Source organism: Notamacropus eugenii, chromosome 2, assembly GCF_028372415.1.
Source record: "Notamacropus eugenii isolate mMacEug1 chromosome 2, mMacEug1.pri_v2, whole genome shotgun sequence".
Taxonomy (NCBI): Eukaryota; Metazoa; Chordata; class Mammalia; order Diprotodontia; family Macropodidae; genus Notamacropus; species Notamacropus eugenii.
The window spans coordinates 530,588,710-530,613,987 of NC_092873.1; the positions used below are offsets into that span (position 1 = coordinate 530,588,710).

At 38.2% G+C, this 25,278-nt stretch overlaps 1 protein-coding gene across 4 annotated transcripts in view; it reads left to right on the top strand.

Moving 5' to 3' along the window:
• LRRC7 (leucine rich repeat containing 7) overlaps positions 1-25,278 on the top strand; it is a 582,114-nt gene that overhangs the window by 308,136 nt on the left and 248,700 nt on the right. For all 4 annotated transcript variants that reach the window (XM_072649824.1, XM_072649823.1, XM_072649821.1 and 1 more), the window contains exon 7: positions 1,575-1,631. In XM_072649824.1, coding sequence (XP_072505925.1) covers positions 1,575-1,631 — 57 coding nt within the window. The remainder of the gene's footprint in view (positions 1-1,574; positions 1,632-25,278) is intronic.

Genomic DNA, 25,278 nt, shown 5'->3' on the forward strand with positions numbered 1-25,278 from the left:
AATCAGAGGTGTTACAAGAGAAAGAATAGGTATAAATTCTTCCCCACCCCTACCCCTAATCCAGCTTCTAATTCTTTGAAGTTAGTAAAGTGCCAGTCTCTTCTGCCTACCTACGCCAGCTGAACTCAGTTTGGACAAGCTATGCCTTCACAGAGAGAATAAACCAAACTAAACATTTGGTGATGTCTACACAAAATGGACGCACTAGAATTTTTCAATAATAATTATCCATCAGTAGGCATTGTTAAGTGGCCACTAGGTACAAGACTTTGTACTAAGTCCAGGCAGATGCAAATAAAAAGAATGAAACAATGCTTATTCCATGTTTCAGGTAGGCAGCTCAGTGATTAGACTGCTAGGCATGGAATATGGAAGATCTTAATTCAAATCCAGCCTCAGACCTTACTAGCTGTGTAACTCTGGGCAAGTATCTTAACCTCTCTCTCCCTTGGTTTCCTTGTCTATAAAATGGAAATAGTAACAGCCCCTACCTCCCAAGGTTGTTGTGAGGATCAAGAAACATAATGTTGCAAAGTCCTTGGTACATAGTAATGCTCTGGAAATGCTGTTATCACTGTTACCTCTTTGTATTTCTCTTACTGAGATCTCCACTTCTGCCTTGCTTTATCATCATTTGCATAAATCTTTCTTTCCCTCCTAGAGGGCACCTGCTCTGTCTTATTACCTCCCCATAGCACCTAGGTCCAGAGATACTTAAGCTGTTGAATAAATGAATGGAATTCTTGTTCCAAACACAGAAATCATGGATGTTGTGGGGAGGGAAGGGACAGACTTGCCGTTTCATTAGTAAGGAAGCTCCCTGTGCCAGGTTACCTAGAGCCGTATTACATAGCCTATACATGTCAAGGGTGAGACTTGAACCCTGTATACTCTTGAATCTGAAATCAGTTCTTTGTTCACTGCGTCACTTATCTCGTAATACACAGGATATCAGAGATCACTTAATAAAAACTTGAAATTTCATTTGGCTGTTCTAAATAAAATTTAGCCATTTCAAGCAAGCCCACAGAGCAGTATCCATTTGTAGATATGAAAGTGAGGAAAAAAATATGGTTTGTAAAAGTATGTGACATGTCATAGATTCATAGATTAAGAGACCAATGAGACCCTAGAAGTGCCTCATCCAACACATTCATTTTCTAGCTGAAGAAACTGAGGTCAAGAGAACTTAAGTGTCCCAAGGGTCACAGTGTCATGGAAGGATCTGAAACTGGATCCTCTGGCTCTGAACCCAGAGGAGCATTCAAAAAAGCCAGATTTGGAATCTGATCACTGGGTTTGGATGCCCTGTCCTGAAATCTGCTACCTATGTGTCCTGGACAATACAGTCAAACTTTGAGCAGCTTGATTCCCTTTACAAAGGAAATTAATATGATTCTATGCCCTAGTAGGATAATGAACCATGTTCCTTTTTATACCATATGTCAACATGGTACCAGTTTTCATGGACATTTCTTTCTGGGCAATAAGGACATAAAAGTCATTCCTGGTGGCTTCTGAACCACTTTGTCTTATGATTATATTAACAAACAACTTTGTGTCTCTTTCCGTAGACTTGTCAAATTGCGGATCTTGGAATTAAGAGAAAATCACTTGAAAACTCTACCAAAGTAAGTGAGCACATGCTTTGTTAAAGTCTGACCTGCAGTTTTCAAAGTTCTGTTTTCAGCTGATGGGAGAAATGACAGTCTCTGTACATTGAGGTTGTGGGATTCGTTTTCTCTGCAGATTTCAATGCAGCACATGCTTCTGAAAGAAGGACTAGACTAGTTTTCCTAAAAGTCGTCTACCTAGCCACTTAGGAAATTCAGTAGACTAAATAGATGAAAATTAAGAACTGGCTTCCCCTTTCCAGTCAGGAGAAGGGGATAGTAGATAGGTCAATTTTAGCTTCTTCATGGAGAGCAGGCCGCCATAAGTTTTTCAGCCCCAATGACTTATGTCATCTTGGATTATAATATGCCTGATTTTTTAAAATAATAATAAAATCATCATTTTTCAGGAAATACATCAAAATCCATTTCTATTTAATCCCATATTTAAATAGAATCCCAGGGACATTTAGCATAAACTCTGCATTTACAAATATTTTCAAAATATCCCACTACAAATCATTTATTTATGGAACCAAGAATGTTTTGTTTTTAAGAAATAGACATGTTGAAATCATAGGTAATCTATCCTTTATTGAAGGCTGATTTTACCCTAAAACTTACCTTCTATATATATATAAAAGTATAAACTGCTATAATGGTCTGTAATGAATAAATAAAAGCATATATTAAGCACCTATTTACGTGCTAAGCACTGGAGGTACAAATAGAAAGATAAAACAATCTCTTTTTCTCTAGGCGCTCCCATGTTAATAGAGGTGACAAGATATGGAAGCTTTCAGGCACAAGTCAGATTGGAAAGGTCCCATGAACCTTAGGTACAAAAGCAAAGCAGATGCTAATATCTCTTCTTAAGTGTCATTCCCATTTATAAAATCATATCAGTTTTTGAGGCAGTCATTGGATTGGGCCAAGGACTTTGACAGCACTAACTTCTCTTTCAAGGTCTTCAGTAGCTGTAGCTGTCACATCTGCAGAAGTTGCCAACTCAACAGTGGCTGCTTCCTAGGGTGATGGCTATAGACAGTGGGCTAGAAGCCTTGATATTCCCAAGGCTTTGGGAGTCCGAATCCTGAGTTGTTTCCATTGGGGTCTGAAGGGAGATGGCAGTCTAGATGGTAGTGGTGGTGGTGGTAGTGGTGGTGGTGGTGGTGGTGGTATGGACCATGATGCTTCCTATCTCTCCCTCAGGGCAGCCAGGCTGACTTGCCACCTCTATGGGTAGCACTTGGGTTGGCAGTTGGTGGGAATGGTTGACCCCTTATGCACAGGAGTTGCATTCCCAGAAGCTGGCTATGAAGGCTAGGCTGGAAGCCGATCCAGTTGTCTAGGAACTGCCACTCCTAGAGCTTTCTGTCTACTGGTGTCATTTGGGCAGAAGTTGTTACTGATGGGGATGAGGAAGGCAGGCCCTCTTTACACAAAGGCAAAAATAACTCACTAATTCCCGAAATTTGAAAAGAAAACTGTGATAAGATAAGGGGCTGTTTTTCAGAATAAAGTAGAAAGAATATGTTTGTTACCAGGTCGATTTCTTACTTGTGATTCAGAATGTTTAATTACAAAATGCTATGATTCAAAAAGTAGTATAGCTTCAATGCAGCGATGCTCCACTCCAGAAAAGGACCAGTACTCGAGACCTTTCCTCTTAATCACCTAAGCTAGGTGGCCATTTTACTTTTATGTCTTCTGTAAACAAAATAGCCTAAATTTATTGTTTTCTCATCCATGGGATAATAAAATATTTTCAGACATGGTTATTGTGTGATTTTTCTGTCAATAACTTAGATCTGTAAATATAAAACCATGGGCTTGAAACAGCAGTTTGAGGCAGAGACAGGGGTAGACATAAGTCACATTCAAGTATAAGCCTCCTGTGAATATAGTTACTGTCTGTGGTTCCATCTCTCACTCTTTTCTGTGAATCTTTCAAAAAAAGAAAAATGTCCCAGGAATCATGCTGGCAATAGGAGAAATAACGCTGGCAATGTAAAAACATGTCTCTACTTGACCTAGTCGGGAAGTTGAATCTAAAGAGAGTGGTAAAGAGCTCCCTCCCCTCAATTTTCCATTAATGCGTACTCTCATGCAGAGGATAAAATGGAGCATGAGTATATCATACGGTTGTGGATCTTGACTAGTCTTACTGTGCTTATTTCACTTATATTTATGCCATAAAATGATTGACACCACACCATTTCTAAGATACATTACTTTTTTCTAAAGAATGGTTCCATAGGGAATTGAACTTCTGTAAATACTGTGCAGAAAGCTATGTTCCAGATTTTGAATTTTGTAACAATGTTCCTAAAGGAAGCAGTATACTTATGTAAGTACTTGTTGAAAATATAGCTTGGGATCTGTTCTCCTTGAGATATTTTATATTTTCAAATTAAATGTGTCTTGTTTTGCTAATGGGAGGCTTTTTTTGTAAGTTAGAGCTAAAACGCTAAAGATATGAGGGAAGTTGTGTAGGAAATAACACTTAGTTTTGGTCCCTGTAGAATAAGAACCACAGAAAAAGCCTTTGGTTTTTAAATGACTCTGGAGTAGCTTTTCATGAGCTCTTTTCATCATATGTAATTACTTTGGCCAATGTTTTGTACATAGTAAGTGCTTCATAAATGCTTTTTTGTATTGGATGGGATAGCTTCTTAATCACTATTCAAAGTATCATTGACTTAACTGCATTTTCTAGGAATCTTCCTTCCTCTTTGGGCTCTATTGCTTTCACCAAAAACCAAAGTAGAAATGATTGGGAAAAGCACGATTTTGTGCATAATGATGGTGTTAGAGATGGGCAGCGTGAAACAACGAGTGGAGAACTAGCATTGTAACCAGGAAGTGCTGGATTCAAGTCCTGTCTCCAACATACACTGACCACAGCCCTAATTCTGCCCCTAAACCTGGGCACTTCATGAGCAGTCAGTATTTCTCTAAGAATTACTTATGTTCTCTGTTGAGTGAAGAACGCTCCTATGCTAGAAATTCCATACACTAATGACATTGTACTTCTAGATCATTAAAACTTCAAACCTGCTATTATACTCAACAATTTCAAAATTATTAATAGCCTATATGTGCAACAAACAGTGCCAAGCACCACTCTTAGCAAATATGAACTGTTACAAGTGTAAAATACAGTGCCCCTTCAAGGCCCTTTTCCTATAGAGAAGCTTAGAGATGAAAGGGGCATAAAAAATTATTTTTGTGTAGATAAAAAGACTTACATTAGTTGTCACAAGAGTAAAGATTCAGCATTTTTAATAAATTAACATTTTAATGGCAAAAGAGAGTAGGAAAATAACTTTATTTTAACAAAAGCTGAAGAAACATAGCTGTCAGGTAGAATTTGAGCAGTTTGGGACAGAAATGGATTTATAACATAAATATAAAGACACATCACCCTGTGAAGGATATTATAAAGAGGCAAAGATAGCTTTTTTCATTAAAACCAGAAAAATATGAGTATAAAAAAAGTTTCAAGGACAACAAAGATACATTAGACTACACTGTAGACGTTAGAGATAGAGATAATTATGGTAAGGGCTCATTTGTATATAACTGTTTCACTACTAAAATTGATAAAGCAAAAAATGATAAATCATATAATAATTTGGAGACGGAGGCATGATTTTAAAATAACTACCAATTTCATATACAAAATTTGGAGAGCTGTGAGTTTTTAAGTGAAAGATTAGTCACTCAGTTGGAGGCCAGTGAACTATATAGAAAGCTAAGGGGAAAGTCCCGAAAGGCTGCTCCGTCAAAACTGTGACAGATAGGATCAGTTAGCTGACATATTTCTACTAATTGATTGCTGATTGGTGAACAGAGAAAAGACTTCATTAATCAAGAGAGGCAGATATGCCCTTCAGCACTACTTGGAGTTGGAAAGAGGTGAAATGTCTTACAAGAATCTGTTGCTCTCTGCTGCCACCTGTGGCATGACATGAAAAAGCAGAAGGCTTGACAAGTGATTTGCTATCCAGGTGAATTGTCTTAAGGTCAACCTGAGTTGCATTGTAAGCTCCATTCTTATTGGACAATAAGCTTCCAGGGGAATGCCTACTACTTCAATATGTAGAGCCCAAACATAATCAGTTTGGTGAACTTTGTAGCTGTCCTTCTTAAAAGAGTACTACTATTCCTTCTTTAAAAAAAATAACACTGTCTCAGTGCTCTTTTAGGGATAATGATAAACTGAAAAAAAGTTTGTGAATTCTGTGTCCTGATTAGAGCAGAGGAAAGGATTTTCCCAGTTGAATAGTAGTGAGGATAAATAGTCAAGTGGTGAGCAGAGGCTCCGTTTCCTACAATTTATATATTCCTTAATGGACCAATAAGATCAAAGGCTGAAATCCAGATTTGGGATTACCTTAAGCACAGATGGGTTTTCCTCCCTCTTGTGCCTCCCTATCAGGTTCCTGCTAATGTGTCTTCACTCTTCACTGCAGATGAACATCATTTCCCCCAATGGTGGGAGAGTATGATCCAAGGTACTATATGTTTCTCACGTAATTTATTAATATATGCGATATTATTATTTCTTTTATTTTTCTTAATTAATGGTTGTATTTAAGTTGCAAAATGGCATTTATTGCAAGTTGAGTGACCATATAACTACCACTGACACTATGAATGCCTTACCTTGGGAATAACTGGTTCTATACATCAAAAAATGCATTTGATGTGTCGTTCAAGAGTGAAGAGGAGGAACAGTTTATTTAGCCTCAAAAATATTCCCCCAGAGATCCTGCAATATTGTGAATGTAACAACATAATGGTGGTCTAACACTGAGGTTCTATTCTTAGCCAAGATAAGACCAGGTTGGAATGAGAGACCCATCCCAGAGAAAACTTGGGTGTCACTATGCTGGGATAAGATGTATGAGGCCCCTGCTTTCTAGGAACTATAGGTATGGTTTATCTGTCACCCACTGTGTTGACCCCACTCACTATGCTATAATAAAACTTCATGATCATGAGCTGCTCACAAAATTGAATGGGCTGTCTGTCCTAAGAGGTAGTATGGTCACCAACACCAGAGAATGTCAAGTAGATAATAGATAACCAGGGATGATATAGAGAAGACAAACGCTTCAGGTTGATCTGACTGACCACTGAACTTCCCTATATTTTTGCTCTTTCCTTTATATGATGATTCTAAATTCATCCATGTGTCATGTTATGTGCAATTCACTAACATTCTGAAGATAGTGGCTGCCTACGTCCTTCAACGGCTCAAGAGTACCATTGGGAAGCATGTGACATTTCCAGGACCAGACAATCTTATTAGCTAACGCCACACCAGCTGGCTGTGTGCAGCTAGTTTACTGCACAGAATTATCTTTATTACTTCCAATTTCCCCTGTCTGTTGCTTATTTGTACATAGTTGTTCATACGCTGTCTCCTCCATTAGGCTGTGGGCTCCTCGAGAATAAGGACTGTCATTTGCCTTTTTTATATCTCCAGTGTTTAGTGCAGTGCCTTGCACATAGTAGGTTCTTAATAAATATTCATTGACTGACTGACTTATAATTGACATCATGGTATACCATGGATAGAGAACTGGCCACAGTGTCCTTGAGACCTGGGTTCAAGTCCTACATCCAACTCGTACTGGTTGTGACTCTGAGCAAGAAGCAACCAGGTAGTGGACTTGGAGTCAGGAAGAACTGAGTTCAGATTCTGACTCAAAGCACTCTAGCTGTGGGACTCTGGACATCACCAAGTCTCTGTTGTTGTTGGGTTATGTCAGTCATGTCTGATTCTTCATGACGCCATGTGAGATATTCTTGACAAAGATACTGACATGATGTGCCATTTCTTCTCCAGCTCACTTTAGAGATGAAGAAACTGAGGTAAATAGGGTTAAGTGATTAGCCTAGGGTCACACAGCTAATAAGTGTCTGAGGCCAGATTTGAACTCAAATCCTCCTGCCTCCATGGCCAGTGTGCTATCCATTGTGCCACCTAGCTGCCCTATAAATCTTACTGGGCCTCCACTCTTAATTAAAGAACAATTTTTGATCTGTTTTAGGAGAGAGGATTTTGTCAACCTAGGTCCTATATACATATCAATGACATGACAGGTTTGGGAATTTTGTTTGTTTGCATTTTGTGGAATATGCATGACCAAGGAGTGAGAATTAGCATTGGACCTGCCCTACACCCAAGCCATGATCCATCATGGGCAAGTCACTCATGTTTCTCTGCACCTCAAGCCTCTTCCACAACTCACCTCCTAAATCATGTCCCATGTTCACTGACAGAGGGCTCACACCAGAAATTCTCCATCTTGACAAAATTGTAGTTTCTTTGCATTGTCATATATTATAGATACATTCATGAGTGTGTAGGAATGTTTGAATTAAAGTTATTGAAATGATAAACTTGTGATGAGCCACTCTAAGGGCATTCACAACCCAAATTAATGTAATCAGAGAAGCTCTAGGCAACTCTTTTCAATCAAATCCATCAAAAATATAGACTAGGTGTGAACAACTCCTTATTGAAATTGGGAGGAATAAAGTACTTTCATCATTAAAGTCAGATGAAACCAGAAAGGAAATGTAATGAGATGGGCTGAAAGAATCACATACCTCTTGAGCTTGTTTAAATATATTACAGTCAAGTGGTTCAAAAATCTTCACATTTCTGGCGAGAGATTCTAGCAATGATCCAGTCTGGTAGTGGTGATTGAGGAAATTGCATTGGCAGGGGGGATCAGGAGCCTATGGCATTCTCTGCCTATCCCCACAATTGAGAACAAGATAGGATAATGTGAACTTTGAAAAAGCAAGACCATTTAGACTTACTATTGAGATCAGTAGCAATGCCCCAGAAGCAGCAGTGGTTGATGGCAGAGTCTGCCATTGGCAGGGCAGGGGAAGAAGAGAGGGATTGAGAGATGCAGGGTTCATAAGCAAACAGCACAAGAAATCCCTAAGTCTTCAAGGTTACTCCTAGTACTCTAAAGAGAAATGTCCTCAGCAGCCCTCTGGAAACCCAACCTGGCAATGTGAGTGGGCGCTGGGGAGAGTGAGCCCAGAGGAGATGCTCCATAATGAATCATTTCAAATTGTGGGTCAGCAAAAAAATGTCTCCCATATTGAAATGCAGCCTTCAGCAGGTCATTCTTAGTAATAGTTTTACTGTTCTCAATATGAAATCCAGATCACATGTCCCTAGCCTGCCTCACCTGATGACCAGAAATGAGGGATGGTGGGGGAGGAGGCTGCTCAGATGATGTGCTTGCTGGATGAGAAGTCAGCAAAGTGTTGTGGTGGTGGTTGTTTTAATGCAGAGGATGATTTATACCCAGATAACTGAGGACTTATATGTAGACACTGAAGATGTAGAAATTGTAGGGCTTGTGGAGTGGGCTGCTGGATGGAGGACACTTAGTGTTTGTTGATCACTTGAATGGCATGCTAAACTGGAGTCAGGAAGACCTAGATTGAAATCCTTTTTTCTCCCATCAAGTTACTGGCTGTGCAGCCTTAAGCACTCTTACTTAACCTTGATGGGCCGGAAACAACTGCCTAGAATTTATTCACTAAGTCACAGACTGGTTGAAATGTGGGATATGTGGAGGGACTTCTCCATTCTAGTGAAATCCCAGCTCTTTGGCATCATGTAAAAAAATTAAGACAAGACAATGAAGGAAAATATGAATTCAAGAAATGGGCATTTGAAAGTATCTCCTCCAAAAAATTTGAAGCAGATGACAGTTCAGTGCTTTATTGTTTGCATAATAGGAAGCATTTTATCTGGAGCCAGAAATCAACAAACATTTGGTAAATTTCTCCTTTGTAGTCAGGAACTGTGAAAACTGTGCGCTGAGGAAAATGAACAAACAAACCAGGGAACACTTCCTTCCTCAAAACACCTTTGCCTCTGAATTCTTATGCCAAGGTAGAGATGAAAGAGTGTAGAATGATTCCTTTGTCTGGTTTGCTACAGTAACCCCTTGGTAGTAGGCTAGCTATGATACTGGTCACAGTTCATGCCCGCCCCCCCAGGCAGTCATTTAACTGGAGTGCCATGTTCATAATGATAGAATCAGGCTTTCCAAAGTCATGCCATTTCTACCAGTTGCATGAAGGCTTTTTATGTTCCAAAGTTAATCCTTCACCTTGTACACAAATAATGTATGCTATACTAATGCTAGGAGAACATTTGCTCCTGTTTTTATATCCTTTCATGTCAGTGTTAAAGGTTCTCTTGTACATGATGAATCCATGAAAGCTGACTATAAAGAGATGAAGTTTTGTGGGGAAGAAAACTGAAGGTTAAACTAATGTTACCAATGGCACTGATTTTAAAGTCTTTTCTTAGTCAAAGGCTCAGGTCTGGAAGGAGCCTCAAAAGCCATGTGCAACAGAGGCAGGGAAAATTCCCACTTTTAGGGTTTTAGGGGCAAAAAGGATATGGCTTATCAGCCATATTTACGTGAACAAAATGGAAGCAATAAGAGAAATAGTTTGTCGGGCTGTAGCAATGGGTGCATGCAATGGAGCATGGAAGATGATGGCCAATTGAATAGAGCCCCGAAGTAGCTCAAGGGCCCTTGTTAAGAGCATGGATTCAGGCAACCAAGGAAGTCATCGATGTAAAGAGTTAACTGTGTGTGCTCTCATTATACACCAAAGTCTCTTCTAGTCTCTGAAACATTGTTTCACTTCACATTCAACTTTAAAACTAGGTGCTTTTGACGTGCATGCATATGAGCTATATTATCAATATAATTGACCTGGCTGCCTGTCAGCCCACATTACCAAATCCTGCCATTTCTCCCTCCATGTCTCTCATACGTGTCGCCTCCTGTCCATTCACAAAGCCACCTCTTTAACTCTGGTTCTCATTGCCTTTCTCCCAGACTATGTAATAGTCTTCTAATTGTTGACCTACCTCAAACCTCTCCCAATTCCATCCCATCCTACTAATGATGATAATAGATAGCAGTTAACAAGAGCCAGCATTAGGACAGATACCTGGAATAGTGGATAGAGCACCAACCCTTGAGTCAGGAAGACCTAAGTTCAAATCCAGCCTCAGACACTTGACCCTTACCAGCTGTGTGATCCTGGGCAAGTCACTTAACCCCAATTGCTTCACACAAAAAAAAATTAGCATTAATGGAACACATTATAACATGTTTTAAATGTTAACTCATTTGGTCCTCATGACAACCCTAGAAGGTAGGTATTAATATTATCCCCATTTTACAGATGAGGAAACTGACGTGGGAAAAAGTTAAGGTTATATGTACTTCTACTCTGTCCTCTGACCAATTTAGATGACAGTAATGTTCAAGTGCTGCCTGCTTCCCTGCCCGCCTTCTACCTTGTTTGGAGAGGGCTCTGTGTGTCAATCTGATGATATAAAATTACTCACTGCTTTCTCCTTTTTTATTGTATTTCTTGTTTCTTCCCTTTCCTTTACTTAAAAGATCATTAGAATATATAAAAACCAGTTGCAAGGCCACTATCTTATTTTACTCTTTCTATGACCCTTGATGGCATTGAGGTTCAGAAGGGGCTCTTGTATTATATTTTCTGGTTAGCATGTAAATACTTTCACCTTGTTTAGTGTCTTGGATTCCTCACCTATATCTGCCTTTTGTTTTTTGACTCCCTCGATTGCATTTCAAAGTTTCTACTCACTTCTGATCTTTTCATCAGGAATGTTAAAAAGTCCTCTATTTTATTAAAAACCCATTTTTCCCTGTAGGATTATTCAGTTTTCTTGGTTTAAAGCCTCTGATTTTTTACCTTTTGGAATATTTATTCCAATAATTCAATTATACTACTTAGACTGCTTTATAATAGTAGCTGATAAATCTTGTGTGATCCGGTATGAGTTCTCCATAATTGAACTCTTAACCTGTTTGCTCTGGATTTGGGATATGACCTTCCTGGGAGTTTCTGGAGTTATCACTTTTTTCTGAGCTTTCCCCCGATTTGCATCTGAGGGACACAAATGTAGGCTTATCCCAATCAGATTTCCCATCTTCTGATATTTTCCTCAGCCCATGTAAGCTGAAAGGCTCCAAAGGTTTGAAGTGACAGAACTGTAGAGTTCCCTTTGGTTTGAGTTCTCTGCCCTGATCACTCAGCTGCAGGCCTCAGACTGAGTAGGAAAGCGAATCTAATACCCCACATAGTTCTAGCTTCTTGCCCAGTTCACAACCTTAGACCAATCTCTTTTCCCCAGTCACTGTTGTACAACTGTCTCCAAGGCCCCTAAATCTAGGTCTCCTTCTCACTGAATCTCTAACCCAGCTCTGGGATACTGGCAACAAGACTAATTTGTCCCTGCTCCCTGAAGCCCTTATCCTAACTAGATTGGACAGTCTTCCCCTAGCACAGACTCATAGACCCCAATTCAGTAACTGTACTGAAAGACTCCTGGGAGCATCATCTTCTTGTCTAGAACCATCCCCAGTACCCCACAGACCTATGTCTGTCCCCAGGCTGGAAAAATTACTCACTGCTTTCTCCTTTTCCTCTTGTATTTCCTGATTGCTTCCTGATCTGGAACACTTTCTAGGACTTTTTTTTCTTGTATTTCTTGATTGTTTCTTGGTCTGGAATAGTTTCTAGGCCTTTCTTGGAAGAATCACATGGGAAAAACTTGTCTGGTCTGTACTTTTTCCTGACACTCCACCATATTTTCTAGTTTCTCCATAGAACTGGAACTGAGAAGTTGTCTGTCATGATTTCCTGAAAAAAAAAAAAAAGAAATTCAGGCTCTTTTTTTGGTCATGGTTTTCAGATAATCCTACAAGTTAAATTTTCCCTCCTTGATTTATTTTCTAAGTCAGTTGTTGGTAATACAATATACCTTATATTTTCTTCCATTTTTGCCTTGATATTTCTTGTTCTTTCATGCTGTTATTGTCTATTTCACTTTGAAGGAGTTTATTTTGGGAGTAAGATTTTGTACTATTAAGGTTAAGGTTTTAATTTATTCTTTTTCCATGTCTTTTCCTCTAAGTCTCCCATTTCTTTTTCAATTCTTTCCTCTAGTGGTCTCATTTCATTATAATAGCATTTTTAACTCTTAATGAAATTCTTTGAGGAATTTTTATTAGCTTTGTGCCCAATCTATGCTTTTTTTGTGGCTTTACTTGTGGGTAAGTTGGAATCATTTTCTTCTTCTGGGTTTGTATCTTGGGCATCCCTCTCATAGTTTGTCATGATAAGAGGCTTTTATTTTTATTCTTCTTCCAGATTGAATTGGGACTTTGTGTTAGATTCTGTTTCTGGGCACTTCTAGAAAAATTATTGTGGCTCTGTGTGATCCTGGTTTATCCTGGTTCTACCTCTAAATTCAGCATTCCTCAACTCTCTATATAACATGCATGCTCTCACAACATCCCACAAAATAAATGTAGAAGGAAGAAAACCAGATTTGAAATCAATGATTTTTTCACTTTTATTATAATTTTATTAAAATTATAAATTTTTATTAAAATTATGAAATTTTCATCATAAAATTTTCATTTGAAAATTTTAAATGCTTTAAAAAGGTGGTGGGGTTAGTTTTGTTTGTTTGTTGTTTAGTTTTGAGTGATGCTTTCTTATGCCAGCTAACTCCTTCTTAAAAATAATAATAATATTTACATGGCATTTTAAGGTTTGTAAAGCACCTTACAAATACAATTTCATCCTCAGTACAACCCTGAAAAGTAGGTGTTATTATTCACATTTTATAGATGGGGAAACCAGACCTAAAAGAGGCTAAGTAATTTTCCCAGGGTCACATAATAAGTATCTGAGGCTGAATTTTAATTCAGCTCTTCTTGTCTCCAGGTCCAGTCCTCTAGGTGCTCTATGAGTCAGGCTTCTCTCCCACCCTCTTTAAGCCTTTTCAATCACCATATATTTGATAATGTTCTACCTTGTGATTGGATCTAAATATGTCACATATAATGCCATGCTCTACCTAACTGGCCATAGTCACAACAGTCAAGAACTTTTATTAAGTACTACTTGATAGTCATACTGGTTTATAATGTGTGATACTATAGATTCTTTTAATTATAAACTCTTTGTCATTGATTACCAGAATTTCTTTGACTCATTTCATTTTCCCATCAATGGTGCTAATGATTCTTGTATCTTTTTAATATTTTTCTTCTTCCTATTCCACTGAATACCACCTTTGAAGCCCACCTGAGGTTTCTATCATTTCTTTCATGCCCGAGTGGGATGTGTTTATCCTTTTTAACATACCCACCATTCCAACCTTTGACCTTCAGACACCACTGCCTTCCTTTTGCACCATTCTTGGGGGTCATTTTGTTGCCTGGGAGCCAAAGGAGATCAACAATTGGGAAGGCAGACATAGTCACCAACCCCACAGGATAATAGTGTATCAGGCAAAGCTGCTCTACTTTCTACATGGCACTGTGCTAATTGTACCAAGCCCTGAGTTACTACAATGCTTCCCTAGCCATCTACATCTGAGAAACAAAGCAGAGGAGAAAAATGCACATTGTCCGAGTTATAGTATAGCATCAGAGGGACAGCCCTCAAGTTGCTTTACAATTATGCATTTATTATGCATTTCTTAGACACGTGCAGCAGATAAACACTAAGATGGGTTGAAATGGTGTGAGGTGATCATATGAGATCTCATCTGGGAAACTCTTTTCCTCTTTCACAGATCCTGTGTTGCTCATTGTAACAAATGTTCATCTTTTCACCAATCATATTCTCCCAGTGATGATCTATGAAATTACATCATGGAATACCATAACTATGGAGAAATCAGACTTGCTGGTGGTGCACAGAGCAACAGAATGATGCATAGTACTCATAAGCAGATTGATCCTTGCCACTAAGAATGGCTTGCATGTAAAATAATTAATGAAGAAGCACCATCAGGGACATGTGTGAATAGAAAAGGAGAGAAGTTGGTCATGGAGCAAGACTAAGAAAACATTATTATTCCTCAGTCATCAAACCTGAGGGCTGCACTATTTTTGTCTGAATTTGTGTTTTATTTCATTGGTTGAGAGAACTTCAAGGCAAGGACATTCCCTCTACCAACACAGATCAGCATCTTCTCTGAATCTTACACCTTAGAGAGCTCTTGGGACTCTGAGAGGTGATTTTCCTAGGGTCGCTCTATGTGTCAGAGACATAAACTGATCCCATATCATCCTGAGTCTAAGACCAGCTGTCTATGTTCTATAACACATAATGTTAAAAGAATCACTGTTCTTCCAATGGATCAGTGGAATCTGAAGTAGAAAACTGGATTATGAGTCAGGAAGACACATTCAAATCTCCCTTCCAATAACTATGAAGCCAAAGAAAAATCTACTCACCTCTCTGTGTATCAATTTTTTCATTTACAAAATTAAGATAATAATAATAATTCTTTCAATTGGTACTTTCCTCACTTGGTTATTATGTGGATTAAAAGAGATGATATGATTAAAACACTTCATAAACCTCCCAGCCCCAAAATTCTTCCTAACATGACCCCGAGGCACTTGAAGAAAGGCGCATACCCAAATCCTATATTACAGGCAAATTTTCATTTGAGGATCACAGATTTAGAAGTCAAAGAAACCTTAGAGCTCATCTGACCAACACCCCAATTTTACAGATGGAGAAACTGAGTCCCAGAGCACTGAAATGGCTTTCCCAGCATCATAGATCCTGGAAGTATCTGAGGTAGATACAATCCCAGGTTTTCCTGACTCCAAACCCAATATTCAATCCACTACACCACATTGCCTCATGTGGAAGAGCCATTCTCAGCACTGATGAAGTAAGTCCCCACTATCATGAGATCACAGGTCCACTAAATGAGATATTAGTTGCTATTGCTGTATCTGATTTTTTTAAGAAAATTCTTGAGGAGAAAAATCATAGTATTATGAACAAGATGGAACCTTATTTATGACCTAATTCAGTCCTCTCTTTTCACACAAGGAAGCCAATGACCAGTGAATGTAAGTGAGCTACCCAAAGACAGAAAACATTCCCTTATGACTACTGAAAGTGGAAAGGGTGCTAATAATAAGTAGCAGGTTTGCCTCTCACTGATAATTCTCCAGCAAATGTTCCAGCTCTAAAATTACTCATCAGACCTGATGGACAGGAATGATTGCTTAGGAAGGGGATAAGTCAGACCTCCTCGCAGCCTCTTTTAATTCTGGGATTCAGTGATTCTGGAGACCCAGGGCCTCCAGCTCCCAATCCAGTGCACCTTCAGATCCAGCCTACTGACTCATCAAAAAAATCCTTTCTTGGTGTTTCTGGTTAGTTCAATAAGATAGGCTAAAGAAAAGAGATTTCTGGGTTTGGGTTTGAGTTTTTGACTGGCATTTAACTTTCTGCTGTCTTTGTGTTTGTGAGCATATATATAAAACCACATACATGTATACATACATATATACATACATGCATGCATGCATATATATGTATATATATGCAGACATTTTCTCATGGTGCCATTTCATCATTAGAGTTTACCCTGTATGCCAGAATGATGTATTAATATGACCACAGAAACAGTGATAGAAAACATAAAGTGTGACTTACCCAGGGTCACACACAAAGTATCTGTGAGATGATGTGAACTCCCATTTTCCCAAGGCCTCTATTCATTGCTCTACTTGTGGATCACTTGTTTATATCTTTTATTTTACCCTGCTATCATAAAACTCTAAGTTTTAAACTAATCACCTTTTTGAATTTATACTCGTGATTCCTTAGTTTTCCACTGCATGCTGACATTTTTAAAGGATTTATGCATCAGAGTTCACGAACAATTCTTAATACTTACAAAATGAACTTCATAATTTTATGAGCAATGTTCTTTGAAATGAAATTATTAGTGACTTGGGTTGCTGGGGCCATTAGGAAATATTTGATATTTAGAGTTGTGTTGTGTTCAAAAAATGCTATCAAGAGACATTTTGTATCCAACAGATTTATTGTTAGAAAAGTTAGACATATATTCTCTGTATATCCAGACAATTTCCAAAGCACCTTTCAATGAATTGATTCTTTTAAGAGTTTTAAATAAATTAAAATTAATATTAGACCCACTGGACCATTTATCAATATGAAGTACAATTTCCAAATCAATTGGCATTCAAAAAATTAAACACTTTGTCTTTTTAATTGGGTTTGTCTTAAATGTCACTGATGATTTTCATTTTAAAAAGGCAAACGAGTTATTAAAGGTAAACAGAGTATGGAAGGACATCCCATTATGGCATCCATCTATGGGGATAGAAATGTTTCTCAACAATATTTATATAATAATATTTATACAGTACAATAATTATACAATTCACACAATATTAAAAGGAGCATTTTCTAATCAAATTCTGTATCTAAGTAAGAATTCATCAGTGTTACTGGAGTAGTGTGGCCAGTGTATCATGAGAAATGAGTTTGTACCCAGCCCAGTATTGGACATTTCCTCTAGTGGATTTCCAAGGAGAGGCCTTCAAGCAGAAACTGGATGACCACTTGTCAGGTGTGCTAGAGTGAGGACAAGATGACTACTGAAGTCTCCTCCAATTCTCAAATTCTGTAATTCTTTAATTCTGTCAAATGAATATGAAGTTATCCTACAAGGCTATTTTAATATCGATGCCTAAATCACATTCATTACAAGTGACTAAATGATCCATTATTTGAAGAATCATTATTTGAGAATCAGACCCATTGTTTCTTTTTCTTCTCATTCTGAGAGAGTTTTCTTCTATTCCCCTATTTATTAACCCTAACTTCAAACCATGGTAATGGGACAGTAAAGAAAAGTGGTGGTGGTCTAGAAGTGTGACACAGTGGGAAAGGCATGGGTTCAGCTGTTAGTAGGTCTGGGTTCAAATTCTTTCTCTGATGCTCACTGCCTTCATAGCCTTGGGCTCTTATTTCTCCATCTATGAAATACAGTGCTTTGAAAATTAGTCTCTGATGTCCATTTCAGCTCTAACCCTATAATCCTATCCCCCTATTTCATGGAATAAATTCCCTTTATATATGTTATATTGATCTTTTATTAACAAAAGAATTGAAAAGTAACTATATGTTATCAATATTGGATAAAGTAAGATGATCACTTTCCCTAACTTATCTGTAAGAGAAACTTAAATGTTGATTTATTATCTTCAAGATATTTCCAAAGAGATGCAATAAATGAGGTCAGGTATTGAAGATATCTATTGTTAGGAATTTTCTTTTCTTACATTGACCCAAAGTCAATTTCTAGTATTTGCAATTTCTACCCATTCCTCCAAATGCTGTTTTCTGGGGCAAAGTAGGACAAATTGAATCCCGCCTACACATGAGGATGCTTGAAATACCTATTGCTATCATGCTCTTCCTAAGAGAATTTATTCTGAAGAAACACCAAGGTATTTATTTCTGGTGAATTGTGAAATGTTATAGTCTCATTGGTGTTGCCAAAGGTGACTGTCTTGTGAGACTGTCTCTCTAGGGGCAGCCCTAGTGCAGCTGGGGTGAATCTACTGGCCACCGGCCACTCAGAGCTTGATAAGGTTGGTCGTCAATGGTAATGAATTTCTGATCCACTCCTCAAAATCTTTCTGGAGTCCTAGGAAGGGGCACACTTTTTCCTTTGCCAGTCTAGTCATGAAAAAGTAAGAATCACCTCCATATCCCTGGCGCTGGTGAGGGCACTATGCTTGTCTAAACCATCCAAGTCTATATGGTCAGTGTTATGCTGCCGCCTTGGTGCACACCCTCCTCACCTCATACCTGGACTATCACAATAGCTGCTGGGAGTCTCCCTTTTTTCTCTTTCCTCTCTCCAATCTCTCTCCTACTCCAGTGTTAAAGCATGTGTCACTTGCCTACTCCAGAAATTCCAGTGGTTCTCTGTTACCTCAAGGATCAAATATAAAATTCTCTCTTTGGTACTAAAGCTCATCATGTATCTGCCCCTTCCTACCTGACCAGTCTTCTTACACTTCAGTCTAGGATCTAGAGACACTGGCCCACATGCCGTGCCTTATGCATGATGTTTTCTCTAGCTCTGGGTCTTTTGAGTGGCTATGCCTCATATCTGAAATGCTAATCCCCCAACCTTTGCCTCCTGTCTTCCCAGGCTTCTAAGACTCAAGTTCGGCATTGCAAATGAGGCCCCTCTCTGTCCTCTTTGAGGCTGGCCTTTTCCTTCTCATATTACCACCCATTTACACTGCATATAGCTTATATGTACATCATTATCCAAAGGTTGTCGCCCTCATTAGAATATGAGTTCCTTACCTTCCTCTGTATTCTAAATGTTGTCACAGAGCCTGGTACATAATAAGTATTTAATGTGTTTGTTTACTGTCTGACTGTCTGATGAGGGGGTAGTTAAGAGGAAGACCTTGCCGTAAAGGAGCCAAGTCATTCAGTCATGTCTGAAGCCCAAAGGCAAATAAAGTAGACTTACTATAATATTTATATCAGGGGATTGCATGAAAAGGCATGTGATTTTAGATGGATTGGGTTCTATCATATACTCCTTGTATATAGTTACTGTGCCTCAGGAGACATTTCATTTATGAATATATCAGAAACTCCATCTTGATGAATATCATTATTATCATGGAGTTCTGTTGCCATCAGGAAATTCATGCAAAACATTTTTCTCCTAAAGATCTTGGCTAGTAGAATAAATGTTTGCAGTTGAAATAAGCAGTTAGACCATTAAGAGAAGAAGCTTTGTGAGATATCCTAACCTCAGGGCAAAGGCAAGAAGAAAATGAGAGACAGCACAACCATGCCATGGTGGAAAGTATGTGGAATTTGAAGTCAGAGTTTAAAACCTGCGTGACCTTAAGCAAACCATTTAACTTGCCTGGATCACAGTTCCTTCATCTGTCAAATAGAGGGATTAAAGAAGATGATGCTTAACAGCAATTCTAGATCGAAATCTATAATTGTACCAAATGTTGACCAAAAAAGGTATGAGAAAAGTACATCAATTAATTAATTAAAAGTACATTGGAATCAATGAATCAACAAGCCTCAGTTAAACATCCTTTATGTGCTCAGTAGACTTGTACTAGGTGTTAAAGAGATGAAGGCAAAATTGAAACAGTCCCTGCCTTCCAGGAACTTACATGCTAATGAGGGAGACATACACACATATATTACACACACACACACACACACACACACACACACACACACACACTGCGCATCTTTTATTCATCAGCTGTTGTCCAACCTTTCATGACCCCATTTGGGGTTTTCTTGGCAAAGATAGTAGAGTGGTTTGCCATTTCCTTCTCCATATATTCATCATTACAGACCTAGAATTTGTGCTTCAGTTGAGATTCAATAAACCACTGACATGACTAAAAGAAAAAGCAATATGTGCTCATTATTGAATATCATGATTAATGATCCAAATTAGTTTGTGAATGAGATTTACTACTCTGCAATATCTGGATGAGTTTGTGTTTAATGTTCGAGTGGTTTCTTTTCTGTGTTTTTCATTATATTTTAATCATGGACATTTTTTAGAGGGCTTTAAAGCTGTTTTTGGATTTTTTAGTATTTTGTATACACAATCTCAACTGCTCTTTCTCATTACTCTTTGAAATATGTACCAAAGGTATTACAATGGACGTTTTACAGATGAGGAAATCAAGGCTCAAAGAGGCTAAAGGAACCACCAGAAGTTAAGGGACACATTCCATGGCAAGATAAAGTCCCAAACTCAGGGTTTCTTGATGCCAAGGCCAACACTTCTAACACTCCACCAGGCTACCTTCTGATTCTGTTGATTATTTTTTTCCCAAGAAAGAATAAGCTGACATTGCATTTCTCTTTTTAAATTTTTCACTGAATTTTTTCTTTTCTCCCCAATTACATGTAAAAACAATTTAATATTTTTTTTAATTTTGAGTTTCAAATTTCCTCCCTCTCTCCTTCCCTCCCTTCTTCACTCCTTGAGATGGTAAAAGAAAAAGCTGATATACATTAAACATGTGAAGTCATCAAAAATATATCTCCACATTAGTGATGCTGTGAAAGAAAACACAGATGGAAAAAAACACCATAAAAATGAAAAAATGATATGCATCAATCTGCATTCAGACTCCATCAGTTCTTTCTCTGGAGGTGGATAGCATTTTTCATTATGAGTTCTTTGGAATTGTCTTGCATCATTGTACAACTAAGTCATTCACAGCTGGTCATTGTACAGTATTGCTGTTACTGTGTATAATGTTCTGTTTCTTCTATTCCGTTTGGTCTGTATCAGTACACGTAAGTCTTCACAGGTTTTTCTGAAATCAACTTGCTCATCATTTCTTATGGAACAATAATATTCCATTATAATCACATACTACAGTTTGTTCAGTCATTCCCTAGTTGAGGGCATCCCTCAATTTCTAATTCTTTGTCACCACAAAAAAAGAGCTGCTATAAATATTTTTGTACAAATAGATTCTTTTCTCTTTTTTGATGTCTTTGGGACCTAGTAGTGACATAGTTGGATCAAAAGGTATGCACAGTTTTATAGTCCTCTGGGCATTATTCTAATAGAAAGCATTATAAGATAGAAAATGGATAATTTTGATTACATTAAATTTAAAAGTTTTTGCACAAAGGAAACCAATGCCACCAAGATTAGAGGAAAGCAGAATGCTGGGAGAAAAAAATTACACTAAGTATCTCTTATACAGGTCTTATTTCAGATATATAGAGAACTGAGTCAAATTTATAAGAATACAAGTCATTCCCCAATTGATAAATGATCAAAAGATATTAACAGTTTTCAGATGAAGAAGTCAAAGCACACCCAACAGAGATATATTACAAATGGTTAAAAAAAAAGAAAAGAAAAAAAAGATTTCAGAGCAAATGTTCTGGGATTTAAAGAGTTGTCCAGCTACTGAGAGGTTAAGTGGTTTGCCAGGGGCAACCAGCAATTATTATCTTAACAGTCTATCCTCCAAATAAAGAGACACAGCAATCTTCTATTGGATTTAGACATGGATTTGGCATCAGGAAAGCCTGGGTTACAACCCTGGCTCTGAAATTTAACAGCTATGAGACCCTGGGCAAGGCATAGGAGCATAGACACCAGCAAATCTGATTCTCTCATTATACATATGAGGAAACTGAGACCCAGAGAGGTATGTGACTTTCACTAGAATGTGATCCCAGGCCCTGTAATTCTCACTCCAGTGCTGCTTGCTCCATAAGGAAGGCCATGCTTAACCTCTGTGTAGCTCTGTGACCCTGGGCAAGTCACTTCACCCTGTTTGCCTCAATTTCCTTATTTGCAAAATGAGCTAGAGAAGAAAATGGCAAACCACTCAAGTATCTTTGTCAAGAAAACCCTACATGGGGTCATGAAGACTCAGACATGACTGAAACTGAATAACAACAACCCTCCCCTGTGGGTTTATCCACTCAGACAGTGATGACAAACTCAAATGGAAATGGGGACACTGAACCATACCTGAGGATCCTTGTAAATGCAGATTGTTTTAGAAAACCACATATTAACATTATCCATGTTCATGTTTCTCATGACTCCATCTGTATAATTGAAATCATATAGTGCCTTCTCAAAGGGTAGTGGAGGGGCAAGAGAAAGGGAGAGAATTTGGAACTCAAAAAAAAATGTTAAAACATCATCTATGTTCTATTGCAGTTTTATTTATTTTGCTAAATATTTCTCAATAACAATTTTATCTTACTCTTGCCCACATCTCATAGATGGGTTGTGATCTGATATGGTGGAGGTCATTCCTCCACCTGCATTTCCCCTAAATGAAGAAATTACAGGTCCTTCCTACATTCCTCAAAGCACCTGGTCTCAGGAAAACTCCACTGTCTTTAATCATGATTTGCAGAATTTAGGAGAATTAAAGTTGATGTTTTAACTTGGAGCCAAAGCCAACTGGTTTAAAAAATGCAAATATAACAATAGTATTTAACATATTATTTCATCTATATGAGAATGAAACATCAAGGCTTAGGGATTCTTTTTCATTGAACTAATCAGTGGTATAGATGTATGTATCACCAACGCAATATTTACAGAACTGATGGTGACTATGAATTTGCCAGTGTAGTTCTCAGTTGCAAAATGTAAAAGATTCTCCATATAGAAGGCAGAAGAAAAAGATTTATTTAAACACCAGAAAGTGGAATCCCAGAACCAGAAAGCAAAATCCGTCATAGTGACAACGAAGTTAATAAACATGATTACAGCAGAGGCCAAAGCCATTCTCAAACCTCCTCTCCCTCAGCCAGGGCCTTCTCACTATAAACTGTCATGAGCCTGAGACTTGTGTTGGTTGGCCTGTGTTCTTTCCCCTCTGACCCGACCCCACTCGCTCTCTTCCTCCCATTCCTTTCCACCCTTTCTGTTCTACCTGTTCAACAAGCTCCTCCTACCACATGTGACTTAGGCTTCCAGGGGATTTTAAGCAGATCATATGAGCCTATTAATACATGAGAAAGATCTTTCCATTTAAAATACTATTATAATGTATAGTATAAAATATTATTTATATATATATATATATATATATATATATATATATATATATATATATATATATATATATATAAAGCCATGATTTAGAGTTCTGCAAGCATGAATGTGATGTGGTTTCATATATATAAGAAAGGTGATCCTGGAATCATGCAGAAGGAAATGACTCTAAAGAGAGAGGTGAAGCCCTCAGTCTCTCACCAGCAGAAGGATCATTTAATCCATCATCCTCAGGCAGAACCATCTTAAGAAAGCATTAATCTTGTTTTTTAATCCCATAAGGTAGCTCCAGTATCTCTTTTAATTAACCATCAAGAAACACACTCAACTCTGAGACAAAGGTGAGGTACCCTCCATAGAGAAGGCACTGCTGTCTCCAAAGTGGAAATAGATTTTTTATCCTTAGCATTGAAGGGTTTTATCTTGCTCTTCTAAAGGATACTAGCATAAGTATCCATTGTGAGTTCAAGTTGACCTTCTATTAAGAGTCAGAAGGATGGTGTGGATGGGGCACTGGATTTGCTGTTGGAAGACCTGGGGGACTTTGGGCAAGCCACTTAATTTCTGTGATCCTCAATTTCCTCATCTGTAAAATAAGTTGACTCTGTAGCCTCTAAGGTCCCTTTCAGATAGAAACCCTTGATCCTGTGATTGTTGACCTTGGAGTCAAGAAAACTTGGATTCAACTTTTGCCTCTGACTCATGCTTGCTGTGGTCCTTGGAGCAAATTCTTGCATCTCTCAGTTCCCTGGGCAACTCTCAGAGACTAGAAGTGACAGAGTGCTGGGTGAGCAGCGGTGAGAGAGGGAGTGTACTTGCTGGGAGTTCTCTAGTCCAGTGAAATCACAGGGCCAGTGGTGTCTCTGTCTCGCTCTTTCTCTGCTCATAGAGAGAGAGATGTATAGATATATGTATATACATATCTATGCGATGCATGCTCACAGTAACATTCCATATTGTATATCACAAATACAAGGATGCCCACTTAAGAATTTAAAGCATTTCCAAAAGAAATATGGCATACAATACTTTTTTATTATTATTGCCATATCGTCAAACAAAATGCTTACTCAAAGGTCCCTACCTCCATTTTTGCATGTGTTGGTTTTGACAAGGTAATATTTGGAAGAATTATTTAATTTTTTCTTGAAGGATGAATTGGATTAAGTTTTAAAATAAGGGAAGGTGCCTAGTCCTATTAAAATTATCTCCCTTGGAGTCTTGCCAAATGAACTCAGTTTATCCAACACTGAAAAGTCCTGCCCTTCACTTTAAAATGTGTGCTTGGTTTCCATTTTACAGTTGTACTTTTAAAAAATCTCTCCTTGAATTTCCTTTTTCTTTCTTAACATCATGACTCTGATGTTTTTATGTTTGTTTTTAAATTTAAAATATTGTCAGGGAAACACGCATTCAGTTTACCAGGTTGGATTTGAATAAACAGGCAGAGAATTGTTCATGTGTAGGTGGCACCATTTAGGAAGGACATTGAGAAGTTGGAGTGCCTAAAGAATGGTAACCAAGATGATGAAGAGATTTAGGCAGTAGCATCCAAGGAACAGAAGAAGGAACTAGAGAACTTCTTTAGAGAAGACTGGGGCAGAATGCCATAGGAAGCTAGGTGGGACAGTGGATAGAATGTTAGACTTGAAGTTAGGAAGACCTGAGTTCAAATGCTATCTCAGACACCTACTACTTGTGTGAACCTGGACAAGTGACTTAAGCTCTATCACCCTCCTCAGTTTCTTCCTCTTCAAAATAAGAATACCAGTACCCACCTCCTGGAGTCATTGTGAGTATCAAATGATAAATCATATGAAGAGAGCTTTGTATACCCTAAAACTCTACATAAATGTTCTGCTATTTTATTATTATTATTATAGCTGCCACTATTATTATGCATCTTCTTACTTCTTGTATTAAATACAAGGTCCTCTGACACGTAGAGCTCATTCTCCAACTCTTCTTAGGCTGAGTCAGTTTTACTCCCTTTCCACTCTCCAGCTACCCGACTTCTCTCCATTCATCATGCATGATACACCATCTCCCATCATCCTGTGTTTTCTCAGACTGTCCTATAGACACGAAATGTGGCCCTTCTTCACTCCTGCCCTTAGAGTCTCTTCT